This window comes from Callorhinchus milii, unplaced genomic scaffold, assembly GCF_018977255.1.
Source record: "Callorhinchus milii isolate IMCB2004 unplaced genomic scaffold, IMCB_Cmil_1.0 Scaffold11, whole genome shotgun sequence".
In the NCBI taxonomy this organism is placed as follows: domain Eukaryota; kingdom Metazoa; phylum Chordata; class Chondrichthyes; order Chimaeriformes; family Callorhinchidae; genus Callorhinchus; species Callorhinchus milii.
Genome location: NW_024704752.1, coordinates 12657693 through 12682967, shown reverse-complemented (window position 1 = coordinate 12682967; position 25275 = coordinate 12657693). Strand labels below are relative to the sequence as shown.

General features: G+C 44.2%; 2 protein-coding genes across 6 annotated transcripts in view; one reads left to right on the top strand and one right to left on the bottom strand.

Moving 5' to 3' along the window:
• hdlbpa (high density lipoprotein binding protein a) overlaps positions 1–8158 on the bottom strand; it is a 36057-nt gene extending 27899 nt beyond the window's left edge. Inside the window, exon 1 of the mRNA XM_007911859.2 lies at positions 8040–8158. The gene's annotated coding sequence lies outside the window, so the exon portion shown is untranslated. The remainder of the gene's footprint in view (positions 1–8039) is intronic.
• Positions 8159–8910: 752 nt separating this feature from the next.
• Positions 8911–25275, top strand: part of septin2 (septin-2) — a 30666-nt gene continuing 14301 nt past the window's right edge. For 2 of the 5 annotated variants that reach the window (XM_007911681.2, XM_042338998.1), the window contains exons 1-2: positions 20117–20157; positions 21227–21275. In XM_007911681.2, the coding sequence (XP_007909872.1) occupies positions 21249–21275 (27 nt within the window). In that variant the 5' untranslated portion in view covers positions 20117–20157; positions 21227–21248. Of the gene's footprint in view, positions 9273–9551; positions 9729–13184; positions 13248–13325; positions 13404–20116; positions 20158–21226; positions 21276–25275 lie in introns of those variants that run through there. The other 3 variants (XM_007911501.2, XM_007911566.2, XM_007911625.2) reach the window with 3 other exon arrangements.

The following is a 25275-nucleotide window of genomic DNA, read 5'->3' as shown; positions in this document are numbered from 1 at the left end:
ATGTGTTCATATCACAGGAAGATAAGGGATGAGAAGAGATCATGCACCCATTGAAGCTCATTAATGTTTACTCACCATCTTCTGTCAAGGGTAACAATCCCAACCAATATCCTACGTGAGGACTATCGTCATGAATGCCACACAAAACCCTGCACCGGTGATGGGACAGGTTGTACCCAAGAGTCCTCATCAGTTTTACTTGCTAAACAAGCCTGCTTAAGACTACAGTATTTACTAGCTGGAGAGGCCATGAATAGAGACCCAGAAACAGTGCAGGTCTGCTCAGGGGCAGACCTGAATTGGAAGGAAGTCAATCAGACATCCGCTGTAAACCAAGTACGAAATCTTCCCCAAACTGCAATCCAACAGCATGTTGAATAATCCCAATGCCTTGGTGTGTCACCTACTCTGCACAGAGTTTTTATTTTGTCCACTATTGGGTAGCATCTTAGTACAATTCCCAAGTTCAGTATTGGTACATTCCCAGTGCCAGCAGAAATCAGATTATGAGCATTGGTCAGTCCGGTACTCATATTTCCCAGCATCTACACTATAAAATATACTGGCTGTATGAACAAGAGCTCCAAGGTCAATGCCGATCGATCTCGAGCCTCAACCTGCTGCCAACTCAGCAAGTTACTCAAGAACTTTGTGTACAAAAGCAGATCAACGGTTGGGAACTTTCTCACCGTGTATTCACATTGTAATGGCTGCTCAAGCAAAGTCATAGCTCACTTGTGGCAGCATTAAACCTGACCTGCCCTTCCAAAATTGGTCTGACATGGTTTGTCAACCAATAGTAAAAAAAAGTTTCTTTATACAGGGACATTTTACAAAAGTGCGCCACTGAAATGAAGGTCATAGTAACCCTTACTCCAATGAAGATGAGACATGTGGAACTCCCTTTATAAGCCACAATACAGCAGCAGATTTAGCAAGACTTCTCTTCCCTTCACTGAAACACTCCAGTCCCGAGAAGTACATCAATACGGTTGCTACACCAAGATGAGGATTTGTACAAGATCTCTAGGGGGAAAAAAAGCTTAGTTATAAATCTTTGTTCCATGGAGCATGTGCTGAACCACATTTAAATCAAACCTTGATATGAATTACTGTATACCAATAACCAGACTTTCAAATATCATCTGCTGTCTCTAAAGCTTCAATGCGCATCAAATTATATTTATTGTGACAATTACAAACATTTTATATTGGGATCAGGAATTCAATACAAATGAGGGTCTGTTTGGTTCATTTGAATCCTATGCAACGAGTGACCACCACCACAACATTTTATACGTCTCCAAGTGCTTCATGGGACAGGAAGGAGTTTCATTCGGTTTGCATCGATTTGAGAATCCACTGTACTTCACTGCTGAGTTGAACGCCAAATGGAGTATTCAAGTATAGCACGTCTGGTCTGGTGTTATGCAGTCCAATTGTAATCATCTTTTGACAGGCAGGATGTTTTCTTTTAAAGCCTGAGAACATCAGACCTGAAAGGATTCATTACAAGGCTGCAATTGTCTGCTTGCTATCTCGACTGGTGAACGCCATTGCCTAGAATTAAACTGCCATACAAACCCAGGAGACCAGTTCTGATCCAATTTGTAAGTTAGCTGATCTCAGTTGGTCAGCAGTCGGAGGTACTAATTGGTTAATTGCCTGGGCTAAGGAACGGGTGGGTGGTGGTCTTGGGAGGGGGGGGGTAGGCAAGAGCTGTCAGAGTTCCTCCTACAGATCACCATTTAGTGACTACTGCTGTAAAGGGCGAGTCTGTAGTTTGATATCCACTTCTCGCTCAGGTCAAGCACTCAATATCCAGCCTCGGATAAAGAATTGCTCCTTGAGCAAGTTATGAGAATGTTTGATATCCATAGAACTACACACTATCACAACTACAATTCTAGGGTTTCCAGAAAGGAGGGGCAAAAATATTTGCGTACAACATGCAGCTTAAAATTGGATTTTGAGAACTTTGCATTCCATCCATGCATTGGTTGGTTTTGATTAGCACTGTTCTGGCATTAACAGCTGTAAATGTTATTTTAAATATCTAAAATGGGACTGAAAGAGAGAAAAGCAGCAGATGGTACAGCTGAACAGGAGTGGCACGTGTACCTCCATTCTACAAAGGAAATAAGATGGCTTTTGCTATGAGAAAAAAATTCAAAAGGTTGTAAGGTTAAACTTAGTTGTTTGTAAATATAAACTGGATTTAGACATGCCCTCACCATAGAACTGCCACTAGAGCAAAAGCATAGAGTTGGGCTTCACTACAGTGCTAAGCTCGTTTGTTCAAAGGTGTGTAAACATGTGTCACTGCTCGTTTTCCCAACTAAACAATTTTATTTTAAAAAGCACTTTTGTAATGACAAACATGAAAAGATGGGACTCTCAATCTGAGCTTCACCACACTGCAAGTGTGAAGCCAGAGAATAAAATGACATTTGGGTTTTGAATGTTAACATCCCACACAAAGATGGGAACAAAAAAAGTTAAACTGAAATAAGTGCTAATTTTTATAATATTTAATTTACTCCCAACACAACTTTGAGAATGCAAATCTCAGAAAGTTTATAAAAGTGGAAACAAACTACTTGTTCCACTGAAAAAGAAAAATCGAGCAGGAAGAACAACTTACTAAATAAATACCTATCTTGAGTTAAATAATGAAGTGGAACCACACGGTCAGTGCTGCAGCATTCGAATAATTACAAGAAAGAGCTGGACAGGTTTCTGAAGCAGGGGGAAATGGAAGGGGAAATCATCTGGAAGTAAGCCAGAATCTGCAAAATAAAGGCCCAGGTTAAATGTTCCAGTGGTGATAGAAAGCGCAACGACCAGGATAGGAATGGTCTGCTCCAGCAATGCTATTGAAACCTGCAGTAGAAGGAACATACTGATTAGTTTAACTGGTATTTTGGCAGGAAGTTTAAAAACGTGGCAACCACGCAGCCACGTAATGTTGTCCTTTCAACATACTTTATTGATGTAATCACAGATGAATAAAATGCTCCTGTGGAACAACTATCCAGAGAGAACAGGAAAATCATTCCTAATTGAACCAATTCAATGCGAGTTGCTGGAAATCAAAATTCAATTACCCAAAAGTTCAACAGGGAGGGAAATGCACAGCAGATTCCACAACTTTACCCGGCTTAAACAGCACCTTAGCAGCCAAGATTTGCAAGCAACTCAGTCACTCTGCGCTTACTTAAAAAATTCCAACAGATCAGGTTGTTCAGAATCCTAAAGCATTATACCAAGGAACCTGTAGTTTGTGGTTCACCATCCATTGCACAAGTCACTTCACAGAAGGGAAGACTGAAAACCAATAAATCATCCCATGGTATTTGGTGTATTTACTACCTGCAGAAATTTGTTTATCCATCGACAGCAAGAAGACACAATATAGATCAATGAGTAAGGAAGTCACACCCTAAATAAAGCAGCGCAAGGAAGCACTCCAGGACATTCACGATTATATACCATTGAACTGCAACACACCATTTCTTTAATGTTAGGCAGCAGCTGATCAGATTTGCTGACCTCCTGTTAGGGAGAGACGAGCTTCCATCAACCCCGAACAATCATTGGATTCCAGCTTTGAGCTTCATCCAGAACAATTGCAGATGCTGTTCAAAGCATTCACCTTCATGCAGTTTTATATACATTTGATTCAATTTATTTATTTTGCAGTTCCTACAGAGGCCACTTTTAGTTTATGACCTGTACCTGGAGCGCATTTCTCAATATTCAGCCACAACTGCTGTTGTTCCTTGATTGGCCAACAACCCCTCTTCTCCTAAGGCAGCAGCTCATAGGATTTGTTTCCAATTCAATGCTACTGTACCTACATTGTTAAAATGGCCAATTTGACAGACTTGTCTGCGTCTCACATGACGCACATTCCTTCAACCAAAGGTGCGCAATTCACCTTTGAGATCCTGTCTTAAAGACATTGAAGCACAGGAGCAGTCCTGGGAACCAACTTGAATAATTAACATATAAAAACATTCCAGCGTCCCTTTAAAAGGGAACATTGTTTTGACTTGAGATCTCAAGGCAAACTGCTGAAATGATTTTGAAAGAGGTTGTAACGTCTTCATAATTTTCCTTCGTTTTAAAACTAATCAAAGGCATTTTCACTAAATATCTTCTAGTTTCCATGTGCTCTTTTGTTTCCACAGATCCAGTGCAATTTAAAACCCCCACTCCAGGAGGAAAGCGTTTCTGAAGGAAAGGAATCAGGCAGTGGAGAAGCAGTTGTGTAACAGTAATTTTTATTCCCCCCAGCCCCCCCAAATGCACTAAATTCCTTCTTTCTACAGGGGTACATTCCCACAGGCATCCTTCAGTAATTCACCACATAGTGATTTGATTCAGAGTGAGCTGACAGTAAGTGCCAGAAACATTTGATGCAGCCAAACTGCCTCCTGAGGCTGATCTTGTTCTTACACCTGCAAAGGAGTCTCTGAAAACCAATCAGTCGAACTTGGTCTGACTTTCACCTCTCTGACCTAGACATAGAGGCTAATTGTAATGTCCGAAGATATTATCTGTATGGTTCAACTATAAGATAATATTCAGTTAAAAGAACTTGCATATGGTTTTTGATAAACTGAACTTTGCTCAAAGAGGAATATTGCTGTTGATCTCGAGGGTAATTACTCTTAAAGGTGCACAATTCTCATGAGAAAACGTTTCACAAGCCGGCAAGTGAGAAACCAGATTGAAAATTACTTCAGGACCAAGTGATAATACCTTCCAATGCAACTTTACAACTGCTTCTCATGTTTAGAATCCAACACAACATTAAATTGTTGAACCATTTAAGCCACTGCCTTTTTATGCACTCATCTAACAGGTTTCTTTTGTCTGGCAAGGATATTTACTACAAAACATGGCAAACTTACTTCACGGATAAGGTGGCAAACACTGTGGCTAAGAAACACTTCCATAGTATTCCGTGTATATTCCCTCCTTATATCAATAAATCCTGAACTAATATCTAAGAGCAATTCCCAGAATAAGCATTACGGAACACGCTTTGACCACATCTAGATCATTCATCTTGCACATCACGAGAATGGGTGCTATGAAGGCACTGCTCACCTACTCAACCTCTCACCCTGACAGTATGTCAAAATGCAATCATACAAGAAATCAATTAATTGCGAAAAAAATGTTGATACACAATCAAGCGCCACCTGCTCGTGTTCAACTCCACGCTCCACTGCGCAACCGATACAAGTACCAAATCCCCAGTTCAATGCCTTTTTTAAAAAAAAAATTGGTAGGGTCGGAAAGGGAATAGATCACTATTAATCTTCCGGTAGGAATTGCATTACGCCCGATCAGTTGGTCAGGCTTATTTTTGTTTTTTAAAAAAAAAGTACAGCAATACGTGCACGATCATTTTTTTTCGGAAAGTGCATGATGGTCCCACGTATGCATTACATTAGTGACCTCTGCTTAAACAAATCCAGATTACTCTGCAAGTGACAGATCGCAATCGACACAGGGTCCCTTTTGAATAAAAAAAAACCCCCAAGCCTTCCTTCTCTACGGTTTCCGCCTATATTTCCAACTGTGTGTGTGTGTGTGTTTTTTTTAAAAACATAAAAAAAATGTAATTTAATTTTTTTTGTTTAAAAAAAAAGCAGGAACACGCATCGAATAAGAACTGCACTCTATTAAAACCAACTTCAAATGGAGCAAAGGGCGAGTGACAGCCTGTGCCAACTCAGCAACTGTTGCGCTCTCTTAATGGACATCGCCACACACACATACACACTCACTGCAATTACCAGGCAGTTGTCAGGGGATCGAATCCCCCCACCACCCACCCACCACCAACGCGTGGGTTAGAGAAAAAAAAGTAATGGGGAGAGAGAGAGAGAGAGAGAGAGAGAAAAATAAATAAAATCTTTTCTGCATTTTAAGGCATGTCCGCGTGGAGCTTCAGAAACTGACAACGTCACCAGACAGCGGATTGGGGGAAAAAAATCTGTATTTGTGTGTGTGATGGTGGTGTGTGTGTGTGTGTGTGTGAGGAGAGGGAGAGAGAGAGAGAGAAAGGCAGACGGGGTGGGGGTGTAGGGGGGGGGGGGAGAGAGGAGGAGAAAACACCATGGAAAATAAAATAAAACTCACCGGGTTTGATGGGAGGGGGGAAGGTAAAAAGTAAGTGTGTGTGTGTGTGTGTGGGAGAGAGGGAGGGAAAGGAGGGGAGGGGAGGGGGGGGGGGGGGTGTTGGAAAAAAAATCGTACAGCAAAAATAAAATGGGTGGGTAGAAAATGGGAAGAATTGGAATTTAATAGACAAGAGCAGAGTGAGAGAGGGGGAGAGAGAGAGAGAGAGAGAGTGTGTGTTGGCCGCACACTTCGGCAGATCTCCTCCAGTTTATTCCACGTAGCAAACTCTTACTCGTTGCATAATCAATCCATTCGTGGATGGCGGGCGGGGGGGGCGGGGGGTGGGAGAAGAAAGGGACACAGGGAGGGGAGGGGGGAGAAAAGTTTTTTTTAAAAGAAATGTGTGTGGGGGTGAGAAAGAGAGGAAGCGGGGGGGTGGGGGGCGGTTGTGTGGGGGTGGGGGGGATGTTGTGTGTGTGGGGGGGCTGTGTATGTGTGGGGGGGGGTGTGGTGTGTGGGTGCTGTGTGTGGGGTGGCTGTGGGTGGGGGGGCTGGGGGGGTGGGGGGTTGTGTGTGGGTGTGGGGGGTGAGGGGGTTGTTTGTGGGGTGTGTATGTGTGGGGGTTGTGTGTGAGTGGTGTGTGTGGGGGGGTGTGGGGGAGTGGGGGGTTGTGTGTGGGGTGGTTGTGTGTGTGTGTGGGGGGGGTGTGGGGGGTTCTGTGTGGGGGGTGGGGGGGTTGTGTGTGGGGTGTGAGTGTGGGGGGGTGCGTGTGGGGGTGGGGGGTTGTGTGGGGGGTGGTTGTGTGTGTGGGGTGTGTGTGTGTGTGGGGGGGGTGTGTGGTGTGTGGGGGGGGGGTGTGGGGGGGTTGTGTGTGTGGGGGGGGTTGTGTGTGTGTGTGTGGGGGGGGTTGTGTGGTGTGTGGGGGGGGTTGTGTGTGTGTGTGTGGGGGGTGTGTGTGTGTGGTGTGTGGGGTGTGTGTGTGTGGTGTGTGTGGGGTGTGTGTGTGTGGTGTGTGGGGTGTGTGTGTGTGGTGTGTGTGGGGTGTGTTTGTGTGTGTGTGGGGTGTGGTGTGTGTGTGTGTGTGTGTGTGGGTGTGTGTGTGTGTGTGGGGGGGGTGTGTGTGTGTGGTGTGTGGGGTGTGTGTGTGTGGTGTGTGGGGGGGGTGTGTGTGTGGGGTGGGTGTGTGTGTGGGGGTATAGTCTGTCTCCTCTCGGCCCTCTTTCAGAAGGTTTGTTTCGGGGGAAACTTCGAAAGCTTTTGGACAAACTTTGAGGGGGAAAAAAAAACTTTGGGAAGAGTTTGTGCGCAGCCGTAATGGTGACACGTAGCGCCGGACCCGACGGCGGCGGCGGCGCTCGGGGGGGGGGTAAAAAATCAAAAAAAAACGGCTCATGTCTGAGCGGCCTTCCCCACCCCCCACCATCCACCCCAACCCCACCCCACCCCACCCCGAGCCCGGCAGCGCCTCCACTACCAGCCCCCGGCTCCGGGCCACTTCCACACCACCGACCAGGCCCAAGCCGAGGCCCGACCGACTGACCGACCGACTGACTGACTGACCGGCCGACCCGGGGGGTAAAACACGCCGCCCGGGCTGTCACCGCCGCCGCCGTCGCCGCCGTCGGCCCTCCACCAACCGCTGCACAACCGGCTTCACGTCCGCCCGTCCGCCCGCGCCTCACACCTCCCCGAGGACGGGAGGAAATAATATTCGCCGCCGCCGCCTTTTTCTCTGGTCGCCGCCGTTCTCTCAGACGCGGTCGGACTCACTCGCGTCCATATATATATTTTTTTTTTCCTCTCTCTCTCTCTCTCTCCTCCTCCCTCCTCCCCCGTCCTCGCTGAGAGGCCCAGTCGCCGGCTCCGAGCCCCTGCCTCCCCGGGTCCTGGGTACTCACGGGTTGGTGGTGTCCTTGTAGCCCTCTCTGGTGGAGAAGCTCCTGAACTCCAATGTGATGGGGATCACACGGCGGCCGCCGGCTTATAGCGAGAGGCAGGCCCGGCCCAGGCCCCCGCCCCCCGCCCGCCAATCACCCGCTCACACGTCAGAGACACACACAGGCGGAGGGGGGCGGGGGGGGGGGGGGGGGGGGGGGAGCGGAATCAGAGTGGAAGAGGGAGAGAAGGGATGAGGTGGTGGGAGACAGAGAGAGAGAGAGAGAGAGAGGAGAAAGGGATGAGGTTAATGAGAGAAGGGTAAAGGGGGGGAGGGGAGAGGTGAGGTGGACGACGGGGAGGGCGGGTACGAGGGATGAGGGAGAAAGGTGGATGAGAGGGATATGCGGATGAGGAGGGGGGAGAGGGATGGGGAGGAAGGAGGGATGAGGGGGATGAGGAAGAGGGATGAGGTGGGGGGGGAAGAGGGATGAGGTGGGGGGGAAGAGGGATGGGGGGGAAGGGATGAGTGAAGGGGATGAGGGGGGAAGGGGATTGTAGAGAAAGGGGATGAGGGAGGAGAAGGGGATTGTAGAGAAGGGATGAGGGAGAAGGGGATTGTAGAGAAAGGGGATGAGGGGGAAATGAAAGCATAAAGAGGTGATGGGGGGTAGAGGGAGAAGGGAGAGAAACAATTGAGGAATGTTGGGGGCAGAGAGGAGAGGGGCAAAGCAAGAGGGGGGGGGGGGGTGAGACAGAAAGAGGAGAGAATGGTAATGGGTGTGTGGGAGAATTGCTGGAGAGCAAAGGGGGAAAACAGAAAGGAGAGGGAGGAGAGTAAGTAGACAGAGGAGAGATAAGGGGGAGTGTGAGGAGAAATTGAGAGGGGTGGAGAAGAAAAGGGAGAGGAGAGAGTGCAGGAGAGAGGAGGACAGAGAAAGATAAAGTAGGGAGTGAGAGGTATTTAGAAAGGGGGCAGAGAGAAAGGGAGAAATATGGAGAGAGGGGGGATATATGGAGAGGGAGGTCGGCCTATCTTATGGTCAAGTAAAAGACATCCTCATGTGAGATACAAAATGTAGCAATCTAGAAGAAAAACCCATGCAAAAATTATCCAGTTTATTTTGCGCTAATTTTCCCCTTTCCAATTCTGGTCGTGTTTGACTCACTTCTCCTATTGGAATATGATTCCATGGTACAAGTCACCCTCCAGTTCATCATCTAAAGTGGCTAAGGATCACACGTGAGCTTCATTTGTGAGTTTTGGCAGTCTATTTCAACTCTGGGAAGGATATTATAGTTAAGCCGATCCTGTGCTCACCAGATATCCCTCACGAAACTTCATTGGGGCTCTTTATAGGCAATTGGGAGCAAAACCTCTAGATTTTACCCTCTCAACCCAAGTGGATTGATGCCAGTTAAGAATCCAACTGGTGCCCCAGCTGGTATCAACTAAATTAACAAACTTATTTGTGACTGCACCTTTATTTTCTGTAAGGCATAGTTTTACACAGTGCAATACCTTTACACATTAGGCCATCGAGTGAATGTATACAGAGATTTGACTGCAACCTGTCCTTGGGCCACAATGTTGGGAAAATATTGACAAAAATACAATTATACCTCAGATGTAAAGGAAGCCACAGGAAAATGTACACACAGCAAGGCCAACCAGTGAAAACTTCAAGGACTCTAAATTATGGATAGAAAAGGTAGGAGGTCATTTATGTTAACCATATTCAAAAAATGCAAACAATACTCAAAATGCTTAAGATGTTCTTAGTCTCCATGTGGAAATCAATTCTATCTGCAGACTTAATACATGACATATATGACTTAATATATGTGTGTTGTCATACATGTCGAGTAATATGACTTGACTGTCCTGGTTCTACCAGTCAAATGGCAAAGTCTTGTGGTTCTCATTTAGCATATAAGATCCAGTCATGGCAATAAAGGGTTTGACTCAGGACCCTGGCTGCTTCCTGGTTACCTGCAGACCTGGGGTCAACTTCCACATGTACGCGGATGACACCCAACTCTATTTCTCTGTCTCCATCCTTGATTTCAGGACAACTGACATCCTGACAGACTGTCTGTCAGACATCAAGTCCTGGATGAGAGCCAACTTTCTACAGCTGAATGCCAGCAAGACCGAGGCCCTCAGACACTGGCAGTATCAACATCCACGGATGCACACTCAACCTCACCAAGCCAGTCAGAAACCTGGGCAACTTGTTCGACCCTCAGCTGTCCTTTCTCCCCCATATCCGTACCATGACCCGTTCTGCCATCCGCCACCTCTGCAACATTGACTGTGCCTTCGGCCGCCCTCTTAACTCTCTGCCCTCCCTCATCCCAACCCTGCTCGTGTCCGGATCCCTGACTGTTCAGTGCCTTGGGATGTCCTCCCGGTGGGGAAGGCGCTTTACAAATGTCATTTGTTTGTTGTTGCTTTTTCATCCACATCTGGAAATTGCTGTGCTGAAATGTTATGCTGCTAGTGATACATAAACTGGAATTATCCACAAACTGGTGGATGCCAATCCCATTTTCTTTCTAAAATGACTTTGCCTAATAAAGAAAGAAGATGTGCATGATTTTTGAGTGGTTGACTAAGCCAATGGGGGCTGATGGCCAGTCAGACAAGCAACCCCTAGCAGTCACTTGGAGATGAGAATGTAAAAAAAGCCTGAACCAAACAAAAATCAGCCAATTCAAAACACAATGTTGATAACATTCAAAATGGCTTGATTTTCAAAAGTGTTCTTTGACATTGATACAGGAATAAAAGAACAGTTTTCAACAGCAGGAAAATGATCAAGATAAAAATTAACAGATCAGGAGATTACATTTGAAATGCTGCTTTAATGTGATGTACTCTTTGGATTTCATTGACAGCATAAACAGTGTTACAAAGTAGAAACTTTGAACTTTTACCATAAGAAACCACTCAAACCATTCTCCCACACTCTAATTCCATATTCCTTTCATCGTGGCTTGATGCTTTCCCACAGTACAAGATGAGGAATTCTCTGGGACATTACATATGATCTTCAATTTGTCGCACTAAACATTTACAGTAATAGTGGATAAAATAAAATTTAATTTGAATTTTTTTCCCTTTTATCACCTCAAGGCTGGACTATGGGAACTCTCTCTTCGCCGGCCTTCCTGGCACCTCCCTCCAGCTCATGTGCTGTCCCGCACCAGGCTTCACGACCACATCACTCCCACCCTCGCTCGCCTCCACTGGCTCCCCATCCCCCAGAGGATCGAATTCAAGATCCTCATCCTCACCTACAAGGCCATTTACGGCCTTGCTCCCTCCTACCTGTCTGACCTACTATCCCCCTCCCTCCGTTCCTCTGGCTCCGGTCTGCTCCACATCCCCCGCCCCAACTGCCCTACCATCGGTAGCCGGGCCTTCAGCCTCTCAGCCCCGAGGCTCTGGAACTCCATCCCCCAGTGCCTTCGCCGCTTCCTCCCTTTCCTCCTTCAAGGCCAGTCTCAAGACCTTTCTCTTTGACCGTGCCTTGACCTCCCCTCTCAACTCTCTACCCCCTCCTCGCTCCCTCCCTTCCCTCCCCTCGACCATTTCACTCCTGCTCGGGTCCTGACCCAACAGTCCAGCGCCTTGGGATGTCCTCCTGACGTGAAAGGCGCTCTATAAATGAAATCTTGTTGTTGTTGTTTTAAAACAGTTTGACCAAATCTGCCAAATTTATAATTGTACAAAATCTGCCTTCTTGGGAATCAACATATCAAGATTACGATCTATACCATTCCTAGTTTGTTAGCAGGGATACTAATTTCAAGGAATCCCAAATAAAAATAAAGAGAATCACAGCGAGTCCCTGGTCCAGACAAAATCTTTGTTTGGCAATGGGGCAACGTAGTGGAAGACTCTTGGTCAATGCACTAAGCATAGATCACTCACATTCAGAAGTACTTTGGAGAAATAGTTATCCCACAAATTTAACTGCATGCACTGTGTGTGCATACAATTTATCCTAATTGTAATGTGCAAATCAAGAACAGCTGTATCAAAAATATTGTTTTGGGTTTACTACCTCAATCCAATTTAAAATTTAATACACCTTTATAATATTGTCAGTGTGGCTGAGTTGGTAGCATTCTTGCCTCGGAGTCAGAAGGTTGTGGATTTAAGCCCCACGTCAGGACTGGGAAGCCGTATAGTCTGCTGGCACTCCAATGCAGGAATGTGCTGCATTGTTGGAGGTGGTGTCCTTTAGATAAGTTGGGACATCCTCCTGACGTGAAAGGCGCTATACAAATGTAATTTGTTCTTGTTGAAACTGAGATGCTGTCTGCCCTTCCAAGCGGCTGTGTAGTTTTTCCTTTAAGCAGGTGAAGTACGTGACTGACCCTTTAAGGACTCTGTGGAGTCCTGTAGCTCAGTGGTTAGAGTACTCGCTTTGCAAGTGAGAGACCCGAGTTCAATTCCAGGCAGAGGGCGAAACCTTGGGCAAGTTTCCTTACTCCACACAGAGCCTAATAATAATCCCTCCAAAAAAAAACAATAATAAATTGGTCATTTTCAATCTACGACTGTTTGTGGGACATTGCTGTGCGCAATTGGCTGCCGCGTTCGCCCACAAATATACATTCAATTCACTTTACAATATATTCTGTGAAGCGCTTTGGGACGTCTAAAAGACGTGAAAAGCGCTATATCAAATGCAAGGATTATTATTATTATTTAAGATGGCAACAACAACAAATTACATTTGTATAGGGTCTTTCACGTTGGGAGGACGTCCCAAAGTTCCCCAGAGAGTCAAGGATGTGCACCCGAGCTGGGGATTGGGATCAGGAGAGGTTAAGGGCAGGGAAGGTGGAGGTAGGAGAGTGACCGTCACTCTCGCACAGTCGAAGAGACAGGTGTTGAGATGGGGATTGAAGGAAGCAAGGGAGGGGAGCGGCGTGTGCCAGTCCCTTTAAGATGGAGAAACGTGTGCCTGCCCCTTTAAGATGGAGAAACGTGTGCCTGTCCCTTTAAGATGGAGAAACGTGTGCCTGTCCCTTTAAGATGGAGAAACGTGTGCCTGTCCCTTTAAGACGGAGAAGCGTGTGCCTGTCCCTTTAAGCAGGCGGGGGGGTGGGGGACGATGACGGTGTTGTGTCCGCCTCTGGCGCGGTGCAGTCTGGGGGAGGGTTCCAGTATCGCGAGGGTTGCGGCGCCGCCCGGATCAGCCACAGTCGGTGCCGTGAGTCCAGCGCCGACCGCCCGCCCCCCCTCCGCCCCCGCGCGCACCGTAACCGAGTCCCCCCCTCCCTCCCTCCCCCCGGAGCAGAGAGCCCCGGCGTTTCGGCCTCTTTATCCCGAGTCGCCACCGCTCCTCCTCGACCGCATTGCACGGAGAGTAAGTGAGGGAACGGGAACCGCCCTCTGTTGCTCTCTTCCTTCTCTGCCGCGGGGCCGCACCGGGAGGGCGGGGCGGGGGGTCCATCCCCACGGGGCGGGGGGGGGGGCGGGAGGTTTGGGAGATGCGAAGTCCTAACAAAGATGAGGAAGCGACTCGGAGGGGAGAGAGAGAGAGGGCCCGGGGGGTGGGGGGGCGGGGAGTGTGATAACTGTCCTGTGATCTCGTTGGGGGGGAGGGGGGGGAATGGGGGAGGGGAGGGGGGAGAAAAGGCATCTCTGGGGAGAGAAGGAACCTTCTGGTGATGTGTGTAGATGGCAGTGTGAGGGGGTGTGGGTGTGGGTGGGTGTGTGTGTGAGGGGGGGAGTGTGTGTGGGTGGGTTGGGGGAGATAGTCAAGTGTATGGTTTTGGAGGGGATGAGGAAAGGTCCCGCAGAGCTTCTCCCGATTCTCTCAAAAGAATTTTTTTCTCAAAAAAAACTCTCTCTCTTTCTCTCAAAAAAAATTCTCTCGCGTTTATATAATAATAATAATCCTCGCATTTGATATAGCGCTTTTCACGTCTTGGAGGACGTCCCAAAGCGCTTCACAGAACACACTGTAAAGTGAATTGACTGTATATTTGTGGGCGAACTCGGCAGCCAATTGCGCACAGCAATGTCCCACAAACAGTCGTAGATTGAAAATGACCAATTTATTGTTGTTTTTGGTTTTGGAGGGATTTGTTAGGATGTGGATGGAGTGCTTTACCATAAACGGTTTTGGGGAAGTTGGCTCCCGCAGGAACACTTTGACAGGGAAATAGATGAGTACTTGAAGGTAAAATAGTCCTATTTTAGTAGTAGAGGGAAAGAGCAGGAGGACTAGGGTTTAAGGTAAATCGCTCTGAAAGGAGCTCGTAGCTCCACAGACATAAAAAAGGCTTTTTCTTTTACTGTAATGTTTTTGTGCTGCTTCACAACTCCACCTCCACTGGACTGCAGTTTATAATAATAATCCTTGCATTTGATATAGCACTTTTCACGTCGGGAGGACGTCCCAAAGCGCTTCACAGAACACACTGTAAAGTGAATTGACTGTATATTTGTGGGTGAACGCGGCAGCCAATTGCGCACAGGAATGTCCCACAGACAGTCGTAGATTGAAAATGACCAATTTATATTGAAAATGACCAGTTTATTTTCACTGCCCCTGTCTTTCTTTCAATTTTTCTTTGTTTCTATTGCAAGCGAAGTTGTGTTTTTACAAGATGCTTGGTTTCTCCTTTATGTTCCAAACTTTACAGATTGTGTTTGCTTCCACACGTTTTACAGATTTTTCTCCAGTCAGGATTGTGAGCTTCAATGCACTTGTACATTTGGTCGCCAGTCTCCTGATTGTTGTTTAGCCAAGACGTGCTTACAACTTCAAGCAGCTTCCTGTGTACTCTTTGAAACAAAAACTGAACAGAACCGTTTTTGTTTAAAAAAAAGCATTGGAAACACTGCAATTGTGGGTTTCGCAGCTCGTTATCGTACAGCAATTGCCTCTGACTGAGAGGTGATTGACCATTTCCTGTCCAGGATTAAATTTATCTGATGCAAGGCATGGTGATTTAAATAGTAAAGTGCAAAGAGAGTACTTACAAAAGTGAACTCGCTGTATACACTGACTGATCATTTTATCCTGCTTGATGACCAACTCGAACCGCACAGCTTGCCATTGATATTGCTGTCTGTCAAGCTTTCCTGCTGCTTGTCTAGCGAGGACCGCCCTACCCCATTAGGGCTTTAGCTTGCAGGATTAACAGGAGCTGAATGGGATGATTCCCTCCCACCACTGCCCTTCCAGGTCCTGCTGATGAGCCTGGTTGGCTGTGCTATCATCAGCAGCAATTTGGGATACTTTGCACCTGGAACCGGACTAGAGACGGCCACAGAGGGCTGGCTCGATTCTGACATTCTGTCTCCAGGCATGTCACCATGTCGCCAGTTTAGCTCCAAGGAGACCCAGTTCCCCCCTCCCCAGGAGGGCTGATCAGGAGAGGCATAATTGGGGAAACTGCAGTTTATGACCATAATCTTGAATTAGCTAATTGTAACTGTTTAGTAGATTTCCTTTACACTAGATTACTATATCTTGCCTTGCATTTCCTGCCTGAAACATTTTCCGTTTGTTAAATGTGTCTGGACTATGCTCTGTGGTGTCAAGGTAAAGATAACTATTTTGATGGGCTATTTGAAAATATCTGGTGTTCATTAAAAAGAGTTTGGAATTTTTTATCTGATGAAAAAGTAGTCAAATTTAGTTGCAGTTTGTAGTATTGTTCAAACTATTATATTCAATTATTTAGCAACTTGTGGTAGTGTGGTGATCATAGCTCTTTTGTCTCCCTATGAAACATGGCTTCTGTTTCTAAGTAAGGCTGACTGGGGTTCTGATCGTGGACTAGTTGAGGAGTGATGGGCTTCTAATCTTATCGAATTACAAGATTTCAAACAAGGAATAGAATACTGTGGAAGAGATTAGTAATGAATCTACATATATTTCTGAAGGAAGCTTTAAATATTCTCTCCAAGGCAACACTAGGTCATTGCAATGTAGAAGAGGATATTGTGGTGAGGTCAAAGGTTTGTTCTGCTTTTACATTTTTGTGTGCAGCAGATCAGATAATGAGCTAGCACCACCAACAGTTGGTTCAGAGGTGTGAAGTCTTTTGGTGATTTATTTCGAGTCTTTTGAGTATTTCATACTACTTTCAGCACTAAATCCATTGTAATGGTTTCCGTTTGAATCAACATGATCCTCCTGTGCACAGAGAGAAATCCAAGGAAAAAATTAAATGTATAGTAGCTTGAAGTAATTTATTGCACACGTAGGTTGCGTGTTTTTGCTAGTACTGTCAGACATCAAGTCCTGGATGGGAGCTAATTTTCTTCAGTTGAACGACAACAAGACCAAGGCTCTCCGGTTTGGCTCCCATCAATGCCTCCACACCTCAGGTGCTGACAGCATAAACATCCATGGTTGCACACTGCACCTTACTAAGCCAGTCGGAACCTTGGCATCTTGTTTAACCCTCAACTATCCTTTCAGACTTGCAAACAATTCTTGTCTTTCATGCACTTCCTATGCTGGAAAGATGGGTGTTATTTATTTTTATTGCAAGTTTGGCTATTCACTGCTAAAAGAGCAGTGTGATTGAATGGCTGGAGAAGGTGGTTTCAGGAGTTGTGTGATTCATACCCATGAAGGCTAAATGCAACAAATGTGAATTGCATTAGGCTCAATTCTCTGTCCTGTTTTAAAGGAGATACTGGGAAATTTGAACAAACCATTTTTTAAAAATGTTGTTAAAATGGTCAGATGTCCTTTTCAAAAAAAAAAACTTCCCAGAATTGCTGTTGCTGATATTCAGTCCTGACAGAGCTTGAAGCATAATTGGGGTCCTGCACCATATCACTATACTGTTTGGAATAAAGCCAGCGACATTAAATTATGCTGTAGAAATTCTGTGTAATGAACCTATGCTGGAACCTGTTCTATTGTTGATTTTGTCTACTCAAATGAGAAGCCTTGCATTTACTTTGGTGTTTCCTTTATAGTGGTCCTGAGTCTTGTATTTTCTAATTGAAGTTTGGAAGCCACAGGGTTAGCAAATGTTCATGTTTCTTTTGTTTCCCCCAGGTGCAAATATTTCCCTTTTGCTTTATTCTATCAAAGCTAGATAGCATTTAACAAATGCGATGGTTTCTTTCATACTATAATAAAAAGCTACCTCAAGATTTTACAGATCTAAGGAACAGCTTCTGATCATAACTTTACCCTTGCAACTCTGTGAAGGCATCACTTTTTCTTTATTGTGTGTTCAGCACAGAATATGGAGATACTGTTTATGGTTGCTGACTGAACAGTAAACTTTAAACACTTAACCCTGCATAACTGTATAACTGGGTAGAAGATATTCTCAGCTGCCCAGTTAGTTTGTTAAGTGTTTGGCTCGTTAACATCCCATCCCTGATTATTTTTTATTTTGGATGCAAACTGTGTTGCTTTTCTGTGCCTTGTATTTCAAAGCATAGTGGTTGTCTTTCAACTGGAATCCAGAGATTGCTCTCAGATATACTTTCTGCTCTGCCATGCTCTTTTTCTGTAGCCCATCCAATTGTTTTATATAATGGAAGAGGAAGTTGACTCAAGTGTATCCCAGTCACCAAGATTCAAGTATGGTTCCAACATTTTGGCTTTCACTCCAGTCCAAATGCTGGGTTTGTGAGTTCTACGGTATCCTCTTCTCTTGTTTCGTTAGTTTAGGTTAGTTCATGTATCTCATTCCTTCTAAGGATTCCAGGCATTGCATTCTACTGCCATGGAATGTTTTTCTTATTTGCACTGTGCAGAAGAACTGCTTGTGTTAGTGACCCAGGTGTAGGTATTCAGTTTGAAGAGTTCACATTTCTGTTCCTGAAATATAACAGCAGCTGCAGCATTTTTAAAAAAAACATGGTGCATCATTTTTAATCATTGTGGAAAATAATTCTCAAGGTGCAATACCCATGAGCTTTTGTGACTGAGCATTGATGTTTGTTGAGCCCAATTAACTGTATAGCCTGAGAGACTTCTATATTTAAAAAAAAGCATTGGAATTCCCAGTCCTGTGTAATGGAGCAAAGCCTCATAGGTTTAAATAGTTCCTTGGATCTCCACTCACATTTTTTTTGATGTTCTCTTTGCTAATTGGAGAAGATCCAATTTTAAGCACTCTGAGACGCTACTCTGTGTGGAGGGCGCTATATAAGTACAAATTGTTGTGCCTTCTGGGGATATTGTGTACTTTTTATGTAAGCGATTATGATGTTCATTAAATCGAATAAACTTCTTTTGAAAAGAGGGAGCTTTGCTCCACGTTATCTCTGCGTTGAGCTGCTTTTGATTACGCGGTTGGATCATCTCTGCTTATTGCTTGTGTATGAGCTGCTGATATTTCTGTTGTGAATTTTCTCATTGAAGCTAAATTCATTTGACTTGAGTTGTAAAATCGATAATGAAGGATTTGGGAATTGTGAATGGCAGTTACAATTTCACAGTGGGTGTGCTTATATTTTGAGGCACCCGGAGTACAAATGGTTTTCTTGGCTTGGAAAAAGAAAATTGTACCTGGCCTTGGAAATAATGCATGCAGTGTGAGATTGTGATATTAAGAAAGCGAATGGTCTAAGGCTGCTGCCTCGTATGCGTACAGAGCAAGTCTCACTATCTGGCTTTCGATACAAGCAAGGTATTATCTGTCAACATCTGTCTGTCAAATGAATGGGTGTAGAAAAAGTACACAGAAAATTGGTTGTTGTCTTGTTTTGACAATTTTACTATTGTTAATGGAGGGGTTAGCTGGAGGGTAAACTTTTCTATCTTATAGATGTTTACTTGGTAGCATCTGGCAGATTCCCTTTGCAGCGCACATTGCCATGGCGGCTTCATAATGTGCTCTTGTACGTCTCACAGAGGCTGCTTTATATAGGACAGAGCTGTATTTACAACGTACAGGAGAGAGAGAGTGCAGGAAAGTTAGCTTTGCCGTTTTCACTCATTGTTAGAAATGTGAGCATTCTCGTCCTATGTTATTCAGCCAATGAAGGGACACTGAGTCATCATGTCCCAGAAGGGAAAAGTGTATCACAGGATTTTCTGCTGTGGACTGGTTAATCATGGTGCTCATTTTATACAAGCAACTCCACAGAGTGGGGGGGGGAAAAAAAACCTGGATCATAGCTTTTCTTGCTTTGGCTAGTTGTGGGTTGAGCAACTTTCAGTCAGATCTACAACTGACACATTTTCGTGTACAAAGCGGCTGTCTGAGAAACCGATTCCCCATCTGTACCACATGTGCCAACACCGTTTTTTTTTCTCTAGTGGAGACTTCCCCGTAGGGTTAATTGTGTGTTGCATTCTGCCATTTTAAGTAGCCGGACTATTTACAATTATTTGCTTTTTGTTCCCTTAGACCCACTTTTAAGCCATGATTTAGGAATCCGACCGTCTCATTTATGTTGGAAAAAGAAGTTCAGATTCAAATGAGAATGGAAATTTATTTTGCTGCTGAATGTGAGCACATGGTGATGTTCTGTCCAGTCTAACCTTGATTTGGCACTTCAGCTTCTTTTCAACTGTCTGGTTTTAAAATAAATACTTTAGTTCCCAATATGACCGACTAGGATCTCTTTTTACTTTGTTCTTAACTGTACTTAGATTCTGCTTAATTGAGCCTCTAGCTGCCTTAGGATGGGTTGCGTTATAAGTGTCCAAGGTAAAACTACCCACCCCTCAGTGACAAAACTGTTTATGTCTGACTGGTTAAAGTGCTACCTACCTACATACAATTGTTAGAGCAACGTTATTGCACTTCTTGCGTTGTGGATAGGAAATATGGGTGTAACTGACACTTACAAAGGTATTTGCAATTTTATAAACCTGTGATTTTTAGAAATCTTCAGAAAGCTCTTGGTTTCTACAGTGTGTGCCCCAGAATTAATTGGGAGCAGGAAGAACATAAAATATTCATGTTTTTTTTAAAAAAGCATGGTTATGCCCGACTATTATTCCCGCAGTTTGATCTAAACTAACAAGTTTAACATTCGTATGTGTGAAACTGAATCTGACTGATTATATAAATATTAGAGATTTAGTTGTAAGTGATGCTGAGCTTTTTTTCCCTCTTTCTTTCTTGCTGTCTGGAGTGTGACAATGAATTGTACTGGAGATTACTCAGGGGAAGGGGGTAAGATTCATTTTATTTTTGCCTCTGCTGGTTTTTAGAGTGTGTTGGTAATCAACTACTGAGGCACAACTTGATATTAATAGTATCAGTTGTGATTGTGTGAGATTGCATGTATGGTGTTCTGAAGTCCTTGATTTGGAGGCTTGCCATTTTGAGTAAATACTGCCTTAAATTAACCATATTGTGTGAGAGAGATCATTAGCATAAAAATCAGTAAGATTTCTTTGTGAGTGTTACAAGACCCTCGATGCCCAAGATTTGGGGAGGTAGAAATTACCTGAAACTCCACCAATGCATTCACTCTTAGTCTTGAGATTTCGTGGAGCCCAAGGTGTTTCCTGTTCATAGAATTTTTATGTTTTTTTAAAAAAAGCTGATCGCAATCTTTCATCAGTGAGCTCAATTCTTGGATACATTACTTTTATTTTTTCTATCTCATTGGTAGCACTCTTAACCTGTGGGTTACAAAGTGGTCATTTGGAGTAGCAGCGCAAGGAGTTGTAGTCATAATCTATTCTAGACTGTTGCTCGAGTACAGGGGGAACACTGTGAGAGATAGAGGAGAGCTGCAGGGTTTTCAGTGTAGGGCTTTGGATGAATTGTTAAACCAAGACCTTGTTGGTTCTAGTTCTTCATTCTTGCATCCCATGGCACTATTTTGGAGTAGAGAGTCAGATCTTCAGTTGCCTCCGCATGCTGCAGACTTGACGCAGTATAAAGTTGCTAAGCTGAATTGAGTAAGCCTGCTGAGTCCCACTCTTCCGTAACATATTGACGTTGTTGTGAAACCATTGCATTGATGTCAAGTCATCCATAAGCTGCAGCTTCATCTACTACACCATCAGGGCTGCTACTATTTTGAAAACCTAAGCTCTTTCAAATGGATGAGAATAAAGCCTAGGAGTCTTGCCACTTGTTTTCAGATTCCCAGTTGTAATGATTTTACGGTTAATGTTCATTATCCAGGGTAAATTAATTTGGATTCGTGGATGAGAAGAAATTGATGGGGTAGAAATAAATTTGTCAAATATTTATGGAGTAATGTATGCTAAACTTCTTTCTCTTTCAGGTAGAATTGCGCAATCTCCACTATGTCTCAAACAGCAGAAAAATTTAAGGTGAGTAGTTTTTTTTTAGAAAAAAATAGAATGGTATTATTTGGGATTATTTCTTTAAAATGGCTGAAGTAAAGGTTTGTATGGTACTGCTTTCTGGTTAAAGCTAGTGGACAAGATGTACTGAAGCTATCCAATGATTCAGGTTGAACCGAATAATTTGAAATGTGTGTTTGCATGCCCCTTTAAGAAAATGTCCTTTCATTTGCACATATGTGGTGTTTGCTTTAGCAAGTCTTAACCTAGTCTGCTTATTGTCTTAAATGTTGATTAACTTGTCACCAAAATAGACGAAGATTGTAAATCAACTGTGCAGCATTGATGTGAAATTGTAGTTTTTAATGTAAACTACAACAACAACTTGCACTTATATAGCATCTTCCACACAGGGTAGTGTCTCAGAGTGCTTAAAACTAGCATTTGAAAGAGAGCAACCTTACTAATGTGAATGTCTTAAAAAGGTGGCTGATGTAGTAATGACACTGATTTTTAAAAAAAATTGTTTGGGTTGCTTCCATAAAAAAGTTTGTCATGATTTGCTATAACTGAGTTCATTCTAAAGCCAAATTTCTATTAACTCTACAAAGCTCACCTGAGATGTGAATGCTGTTCCTGTGAAAATGAGTAGTTCCCATGAGAAAAATGAGCTTCAGGCATTACCACACACTTCTAGCTATAACCACTGCAGACCTAGGTTTGTGGTATTCACAAGGTCTCAAATATGGCCCTGACGTTTAGTGCCTCAGAAGGTCCCTGGTAAATTGTTGCACTGTCAGCCAAAAGTTACAGAGAGAACATCAATGTAGTTAGTTGAAAGATGTGTTTTTGTGAATATAATAAATTTTTATCACACAAGCAAGCTGCCATTGCTGGGAGAGCTGGCAACAGTTCACATCATTAATGCACTCATTGCATCATGTTATTACGAGCTACATGATGAATGGGCACGAGATTAAGAAGGTGGTTAGGGGTCTATGTTTAAGTGTGTACCTGGATGACACCCAACTTTCCTTCCACCTTCAACTCCAAGACCATTGCTTTTCAAGTCTGATGAGCTTTGACTTTCTGTAACTCATTGACAAAACTGAATCCAGTGCCAATGGCTCCTAACCTCAGTGCTATTCATGTCAATCTTCCTGGCTGTTCACTCAACTCACAGAGCCTGTGCGACACTTCTGCATTTAGTTTGGCTGTCAACACTCTTAACTTTTCATTTAGACTCTTAACCAAATCCATTTTCCTCCATCTTCACAACATTGCCTGCCTCTACTTCATGGATGCAGTGTATATCCCTTCAGGAAGAGAGTGAGCATTCCATTCCAGTTGAGTTGAAATTGCACGTGTGGGTGGCATGCATATGTGGAACTCTGCCTGGTTAGATCCTGGGTTTCTGCATGTGTTTGACAGCTGCCTGACCAAATAAAATCAACTTAAAAGGTTTTTGACGTGGCCTTCAAACTCTCCATAGCCTTGCCTTACCCGACTTCTTCGATCTCCTGTGACCCTTCTCCACGGCCACTCCCTCCCTCCATGTGGAGCGAGTGGACCCTGTCAACTCTGCTGCATGATCGTCTGCTGAGTTTCCAGCCACACTGCATCCACCCTGTGGAATTCTTCCAAAATTCCTGCTCCTTGACTGCTTCCTTTCTGCTTTTAAAACTCAACTAAAGACCTATATCTTTGACTGTTCCTTTGACCACCTTTCCCCGTTCCCCCCCACTCCATTTGCCTCCCAGAGTGGCCTCCCTCTGATGAAAAGTGGTGCTATAAAAGTGCAAATTTTGCGTTGGTTCTTGTTACAGTTTCCAGCAATACAAAATGTTGCAGCATCAGGACTGCCTCAGTTTGCACTTCCCAAATAACATTTTTACATTTGTGTGTTTCGTGTGGGGGAGGATGGGGAGAGAAATGACTACTGCAGGCATCTGGAGTCTTGAGTTCCTGTGCTGTCCAGTCGCCTGTGCAGGCTGCATTGGAATTTTCATTGAAGGCATACGTCACTGGGACTATACCAAGCCACAGATTTGGAAAGGGAAACTTATAAATAAATCGAATAAATTACCCGCATGGGCTTTGCTCTGAAACTGGATGAGCACTCATAAAGCTAGAAATACAAATGCAAATACTACATCATTAACAACAACAAAATTACATTAATGGAGCGCCTTTCACGTCGGGAGGATGTCCCAAGGCGCTATTAAATTTGAGCTGTTCTACGTACTTACATCAGTTAGGATAGGTCTCATTTCATTGGAACCTCTTCTGCCAAGTAATTGTTGGTGGGGGGGAGGGGGCGAGGCATTCTTATTTGTGCGGTTTTAAAGTCCATGCCTACATTGCTCATTTAGCTGGCAGATTATTTCCCTCTTGTGTGAAGTTATTTTGATGCTGTCTCATGTTGTCTCTGGGCTGTGCCACTCGATTGAGCTGTTGACAACCATGAAACATTGTGAGAACTACCAAAGAAAAACAATTTACAGTTTTTTTTGTATTCCATGTTGAAGTATACTTGTGTGGCCCAGGAGCTGTACCACAAAATGTGCATTAATGCAGAACACAGCTCTCCTGATCGCACAGTGCTTAAAGTACTCATACAGTGACTTACTAAATCTTGTAGATCAGAATATGCTGAGTTAACTGTCGGGCTGGCAATTGTGGTACTATAATTGACCTTAACCCTACTGATGTGGGAGGAGTAGAAACAGCTCTTGCTTTTGACTTTTCTGCTGTTAAGTGCATATGTGGATTTTTTTTAATGATGTTTGGGACTTTTGTGTTCTGTCCTATAATGCTGTGATTTTCCATTGTGAATGAGGGACAGGGATTATCCAGACTCTGATTTCTGGGCAGTGCATGGTACAAAGTCGGACGTGGTTAGCTCATTGTTAAATAAGCTATTCAGCCAAAGCTGTTTTAAGGGGAGGTGGGACTAGTTGGGATGAAGGAGGTACTACCCTAATCATCAAAAGTAACTTCTGTAAAAAGACTATTTGGAGACGCCATTTCCAGTGAGACGATTAAATCCTGAATGAGTAGTGGTGATTGTTGACTTTCGTGCTGACTGTGTGGAAGAAGTGTACGGTGAGATAAGCAGAACAGACACTCAGCTGGGCCTTGAGGTTTTCAATTGATGGCCCTTGAATAGGATCAGAGATAAAACTCCTGAACTTGCTGCCAGTAATTTGAGCTAGACATTTATTTTAACATGGGATCTGGACCCTAATTTCATAGTAGCAATTACAGTGGTTTGATCTTTGTGGGTTAGGATTATCTGGCAGGGTAGAAAACACACCACAGTGTGCACCTGGAATCATAGAATTATCCAGCACAGAAGGAGGCCATTCAACCCATTGTGTCAGTGCCAGCTCTTTTAAAAGAGCTATCCAAATCAATCCCACTCCCCTGCTCTCTTCTCATAGTCCCGCAAACTTGGCCTCCCCAAATAATTATCTACTTCTCTCTTAAAAGTTGTTATCGAATCGGCTTCCACCTCTTCAATTCGAGTGGAGTGTAAGTATTGGCATAGACGAGCTGGGCCGATTTTCGTCTGCTTCTGTGTCATTTCATTTTGTGCAATTCTAACTTGGTCCATGTTCTGAGCAGAACTTGGGACTCCATTTGAGCAAAAAGACTTCTTTTTTTAAAAAAAAAGTGTAGCAAATATTCCAAGACTGAACAAAATAGTGTGAGATAACACATTATTGTGGAAGATTTAGCATTAAAGCAAAGGGAACTGAACTGAGAAGAGGGCCCGCATTGGGAAAGTGTTTACCCCGCTGTCTCAATATGTATTCCAGCTGTGCTTTACTCAGTGGCCCGGTGCCTCTGTAAATGCAGAGCAGCCATCTGGAGATCTGGCCAAATCCACATTCGCAAGGCTTGTGGAGGGAGGGGGTGGGGGAGTAAAGAGAGGAAAAGAGAATTGACGTTTCACAGTGAATCTCCTTCTGGACCATCAATCAAAACATGATTAGAAGCACAAGCAAGCTGCCAAGAATTTTCT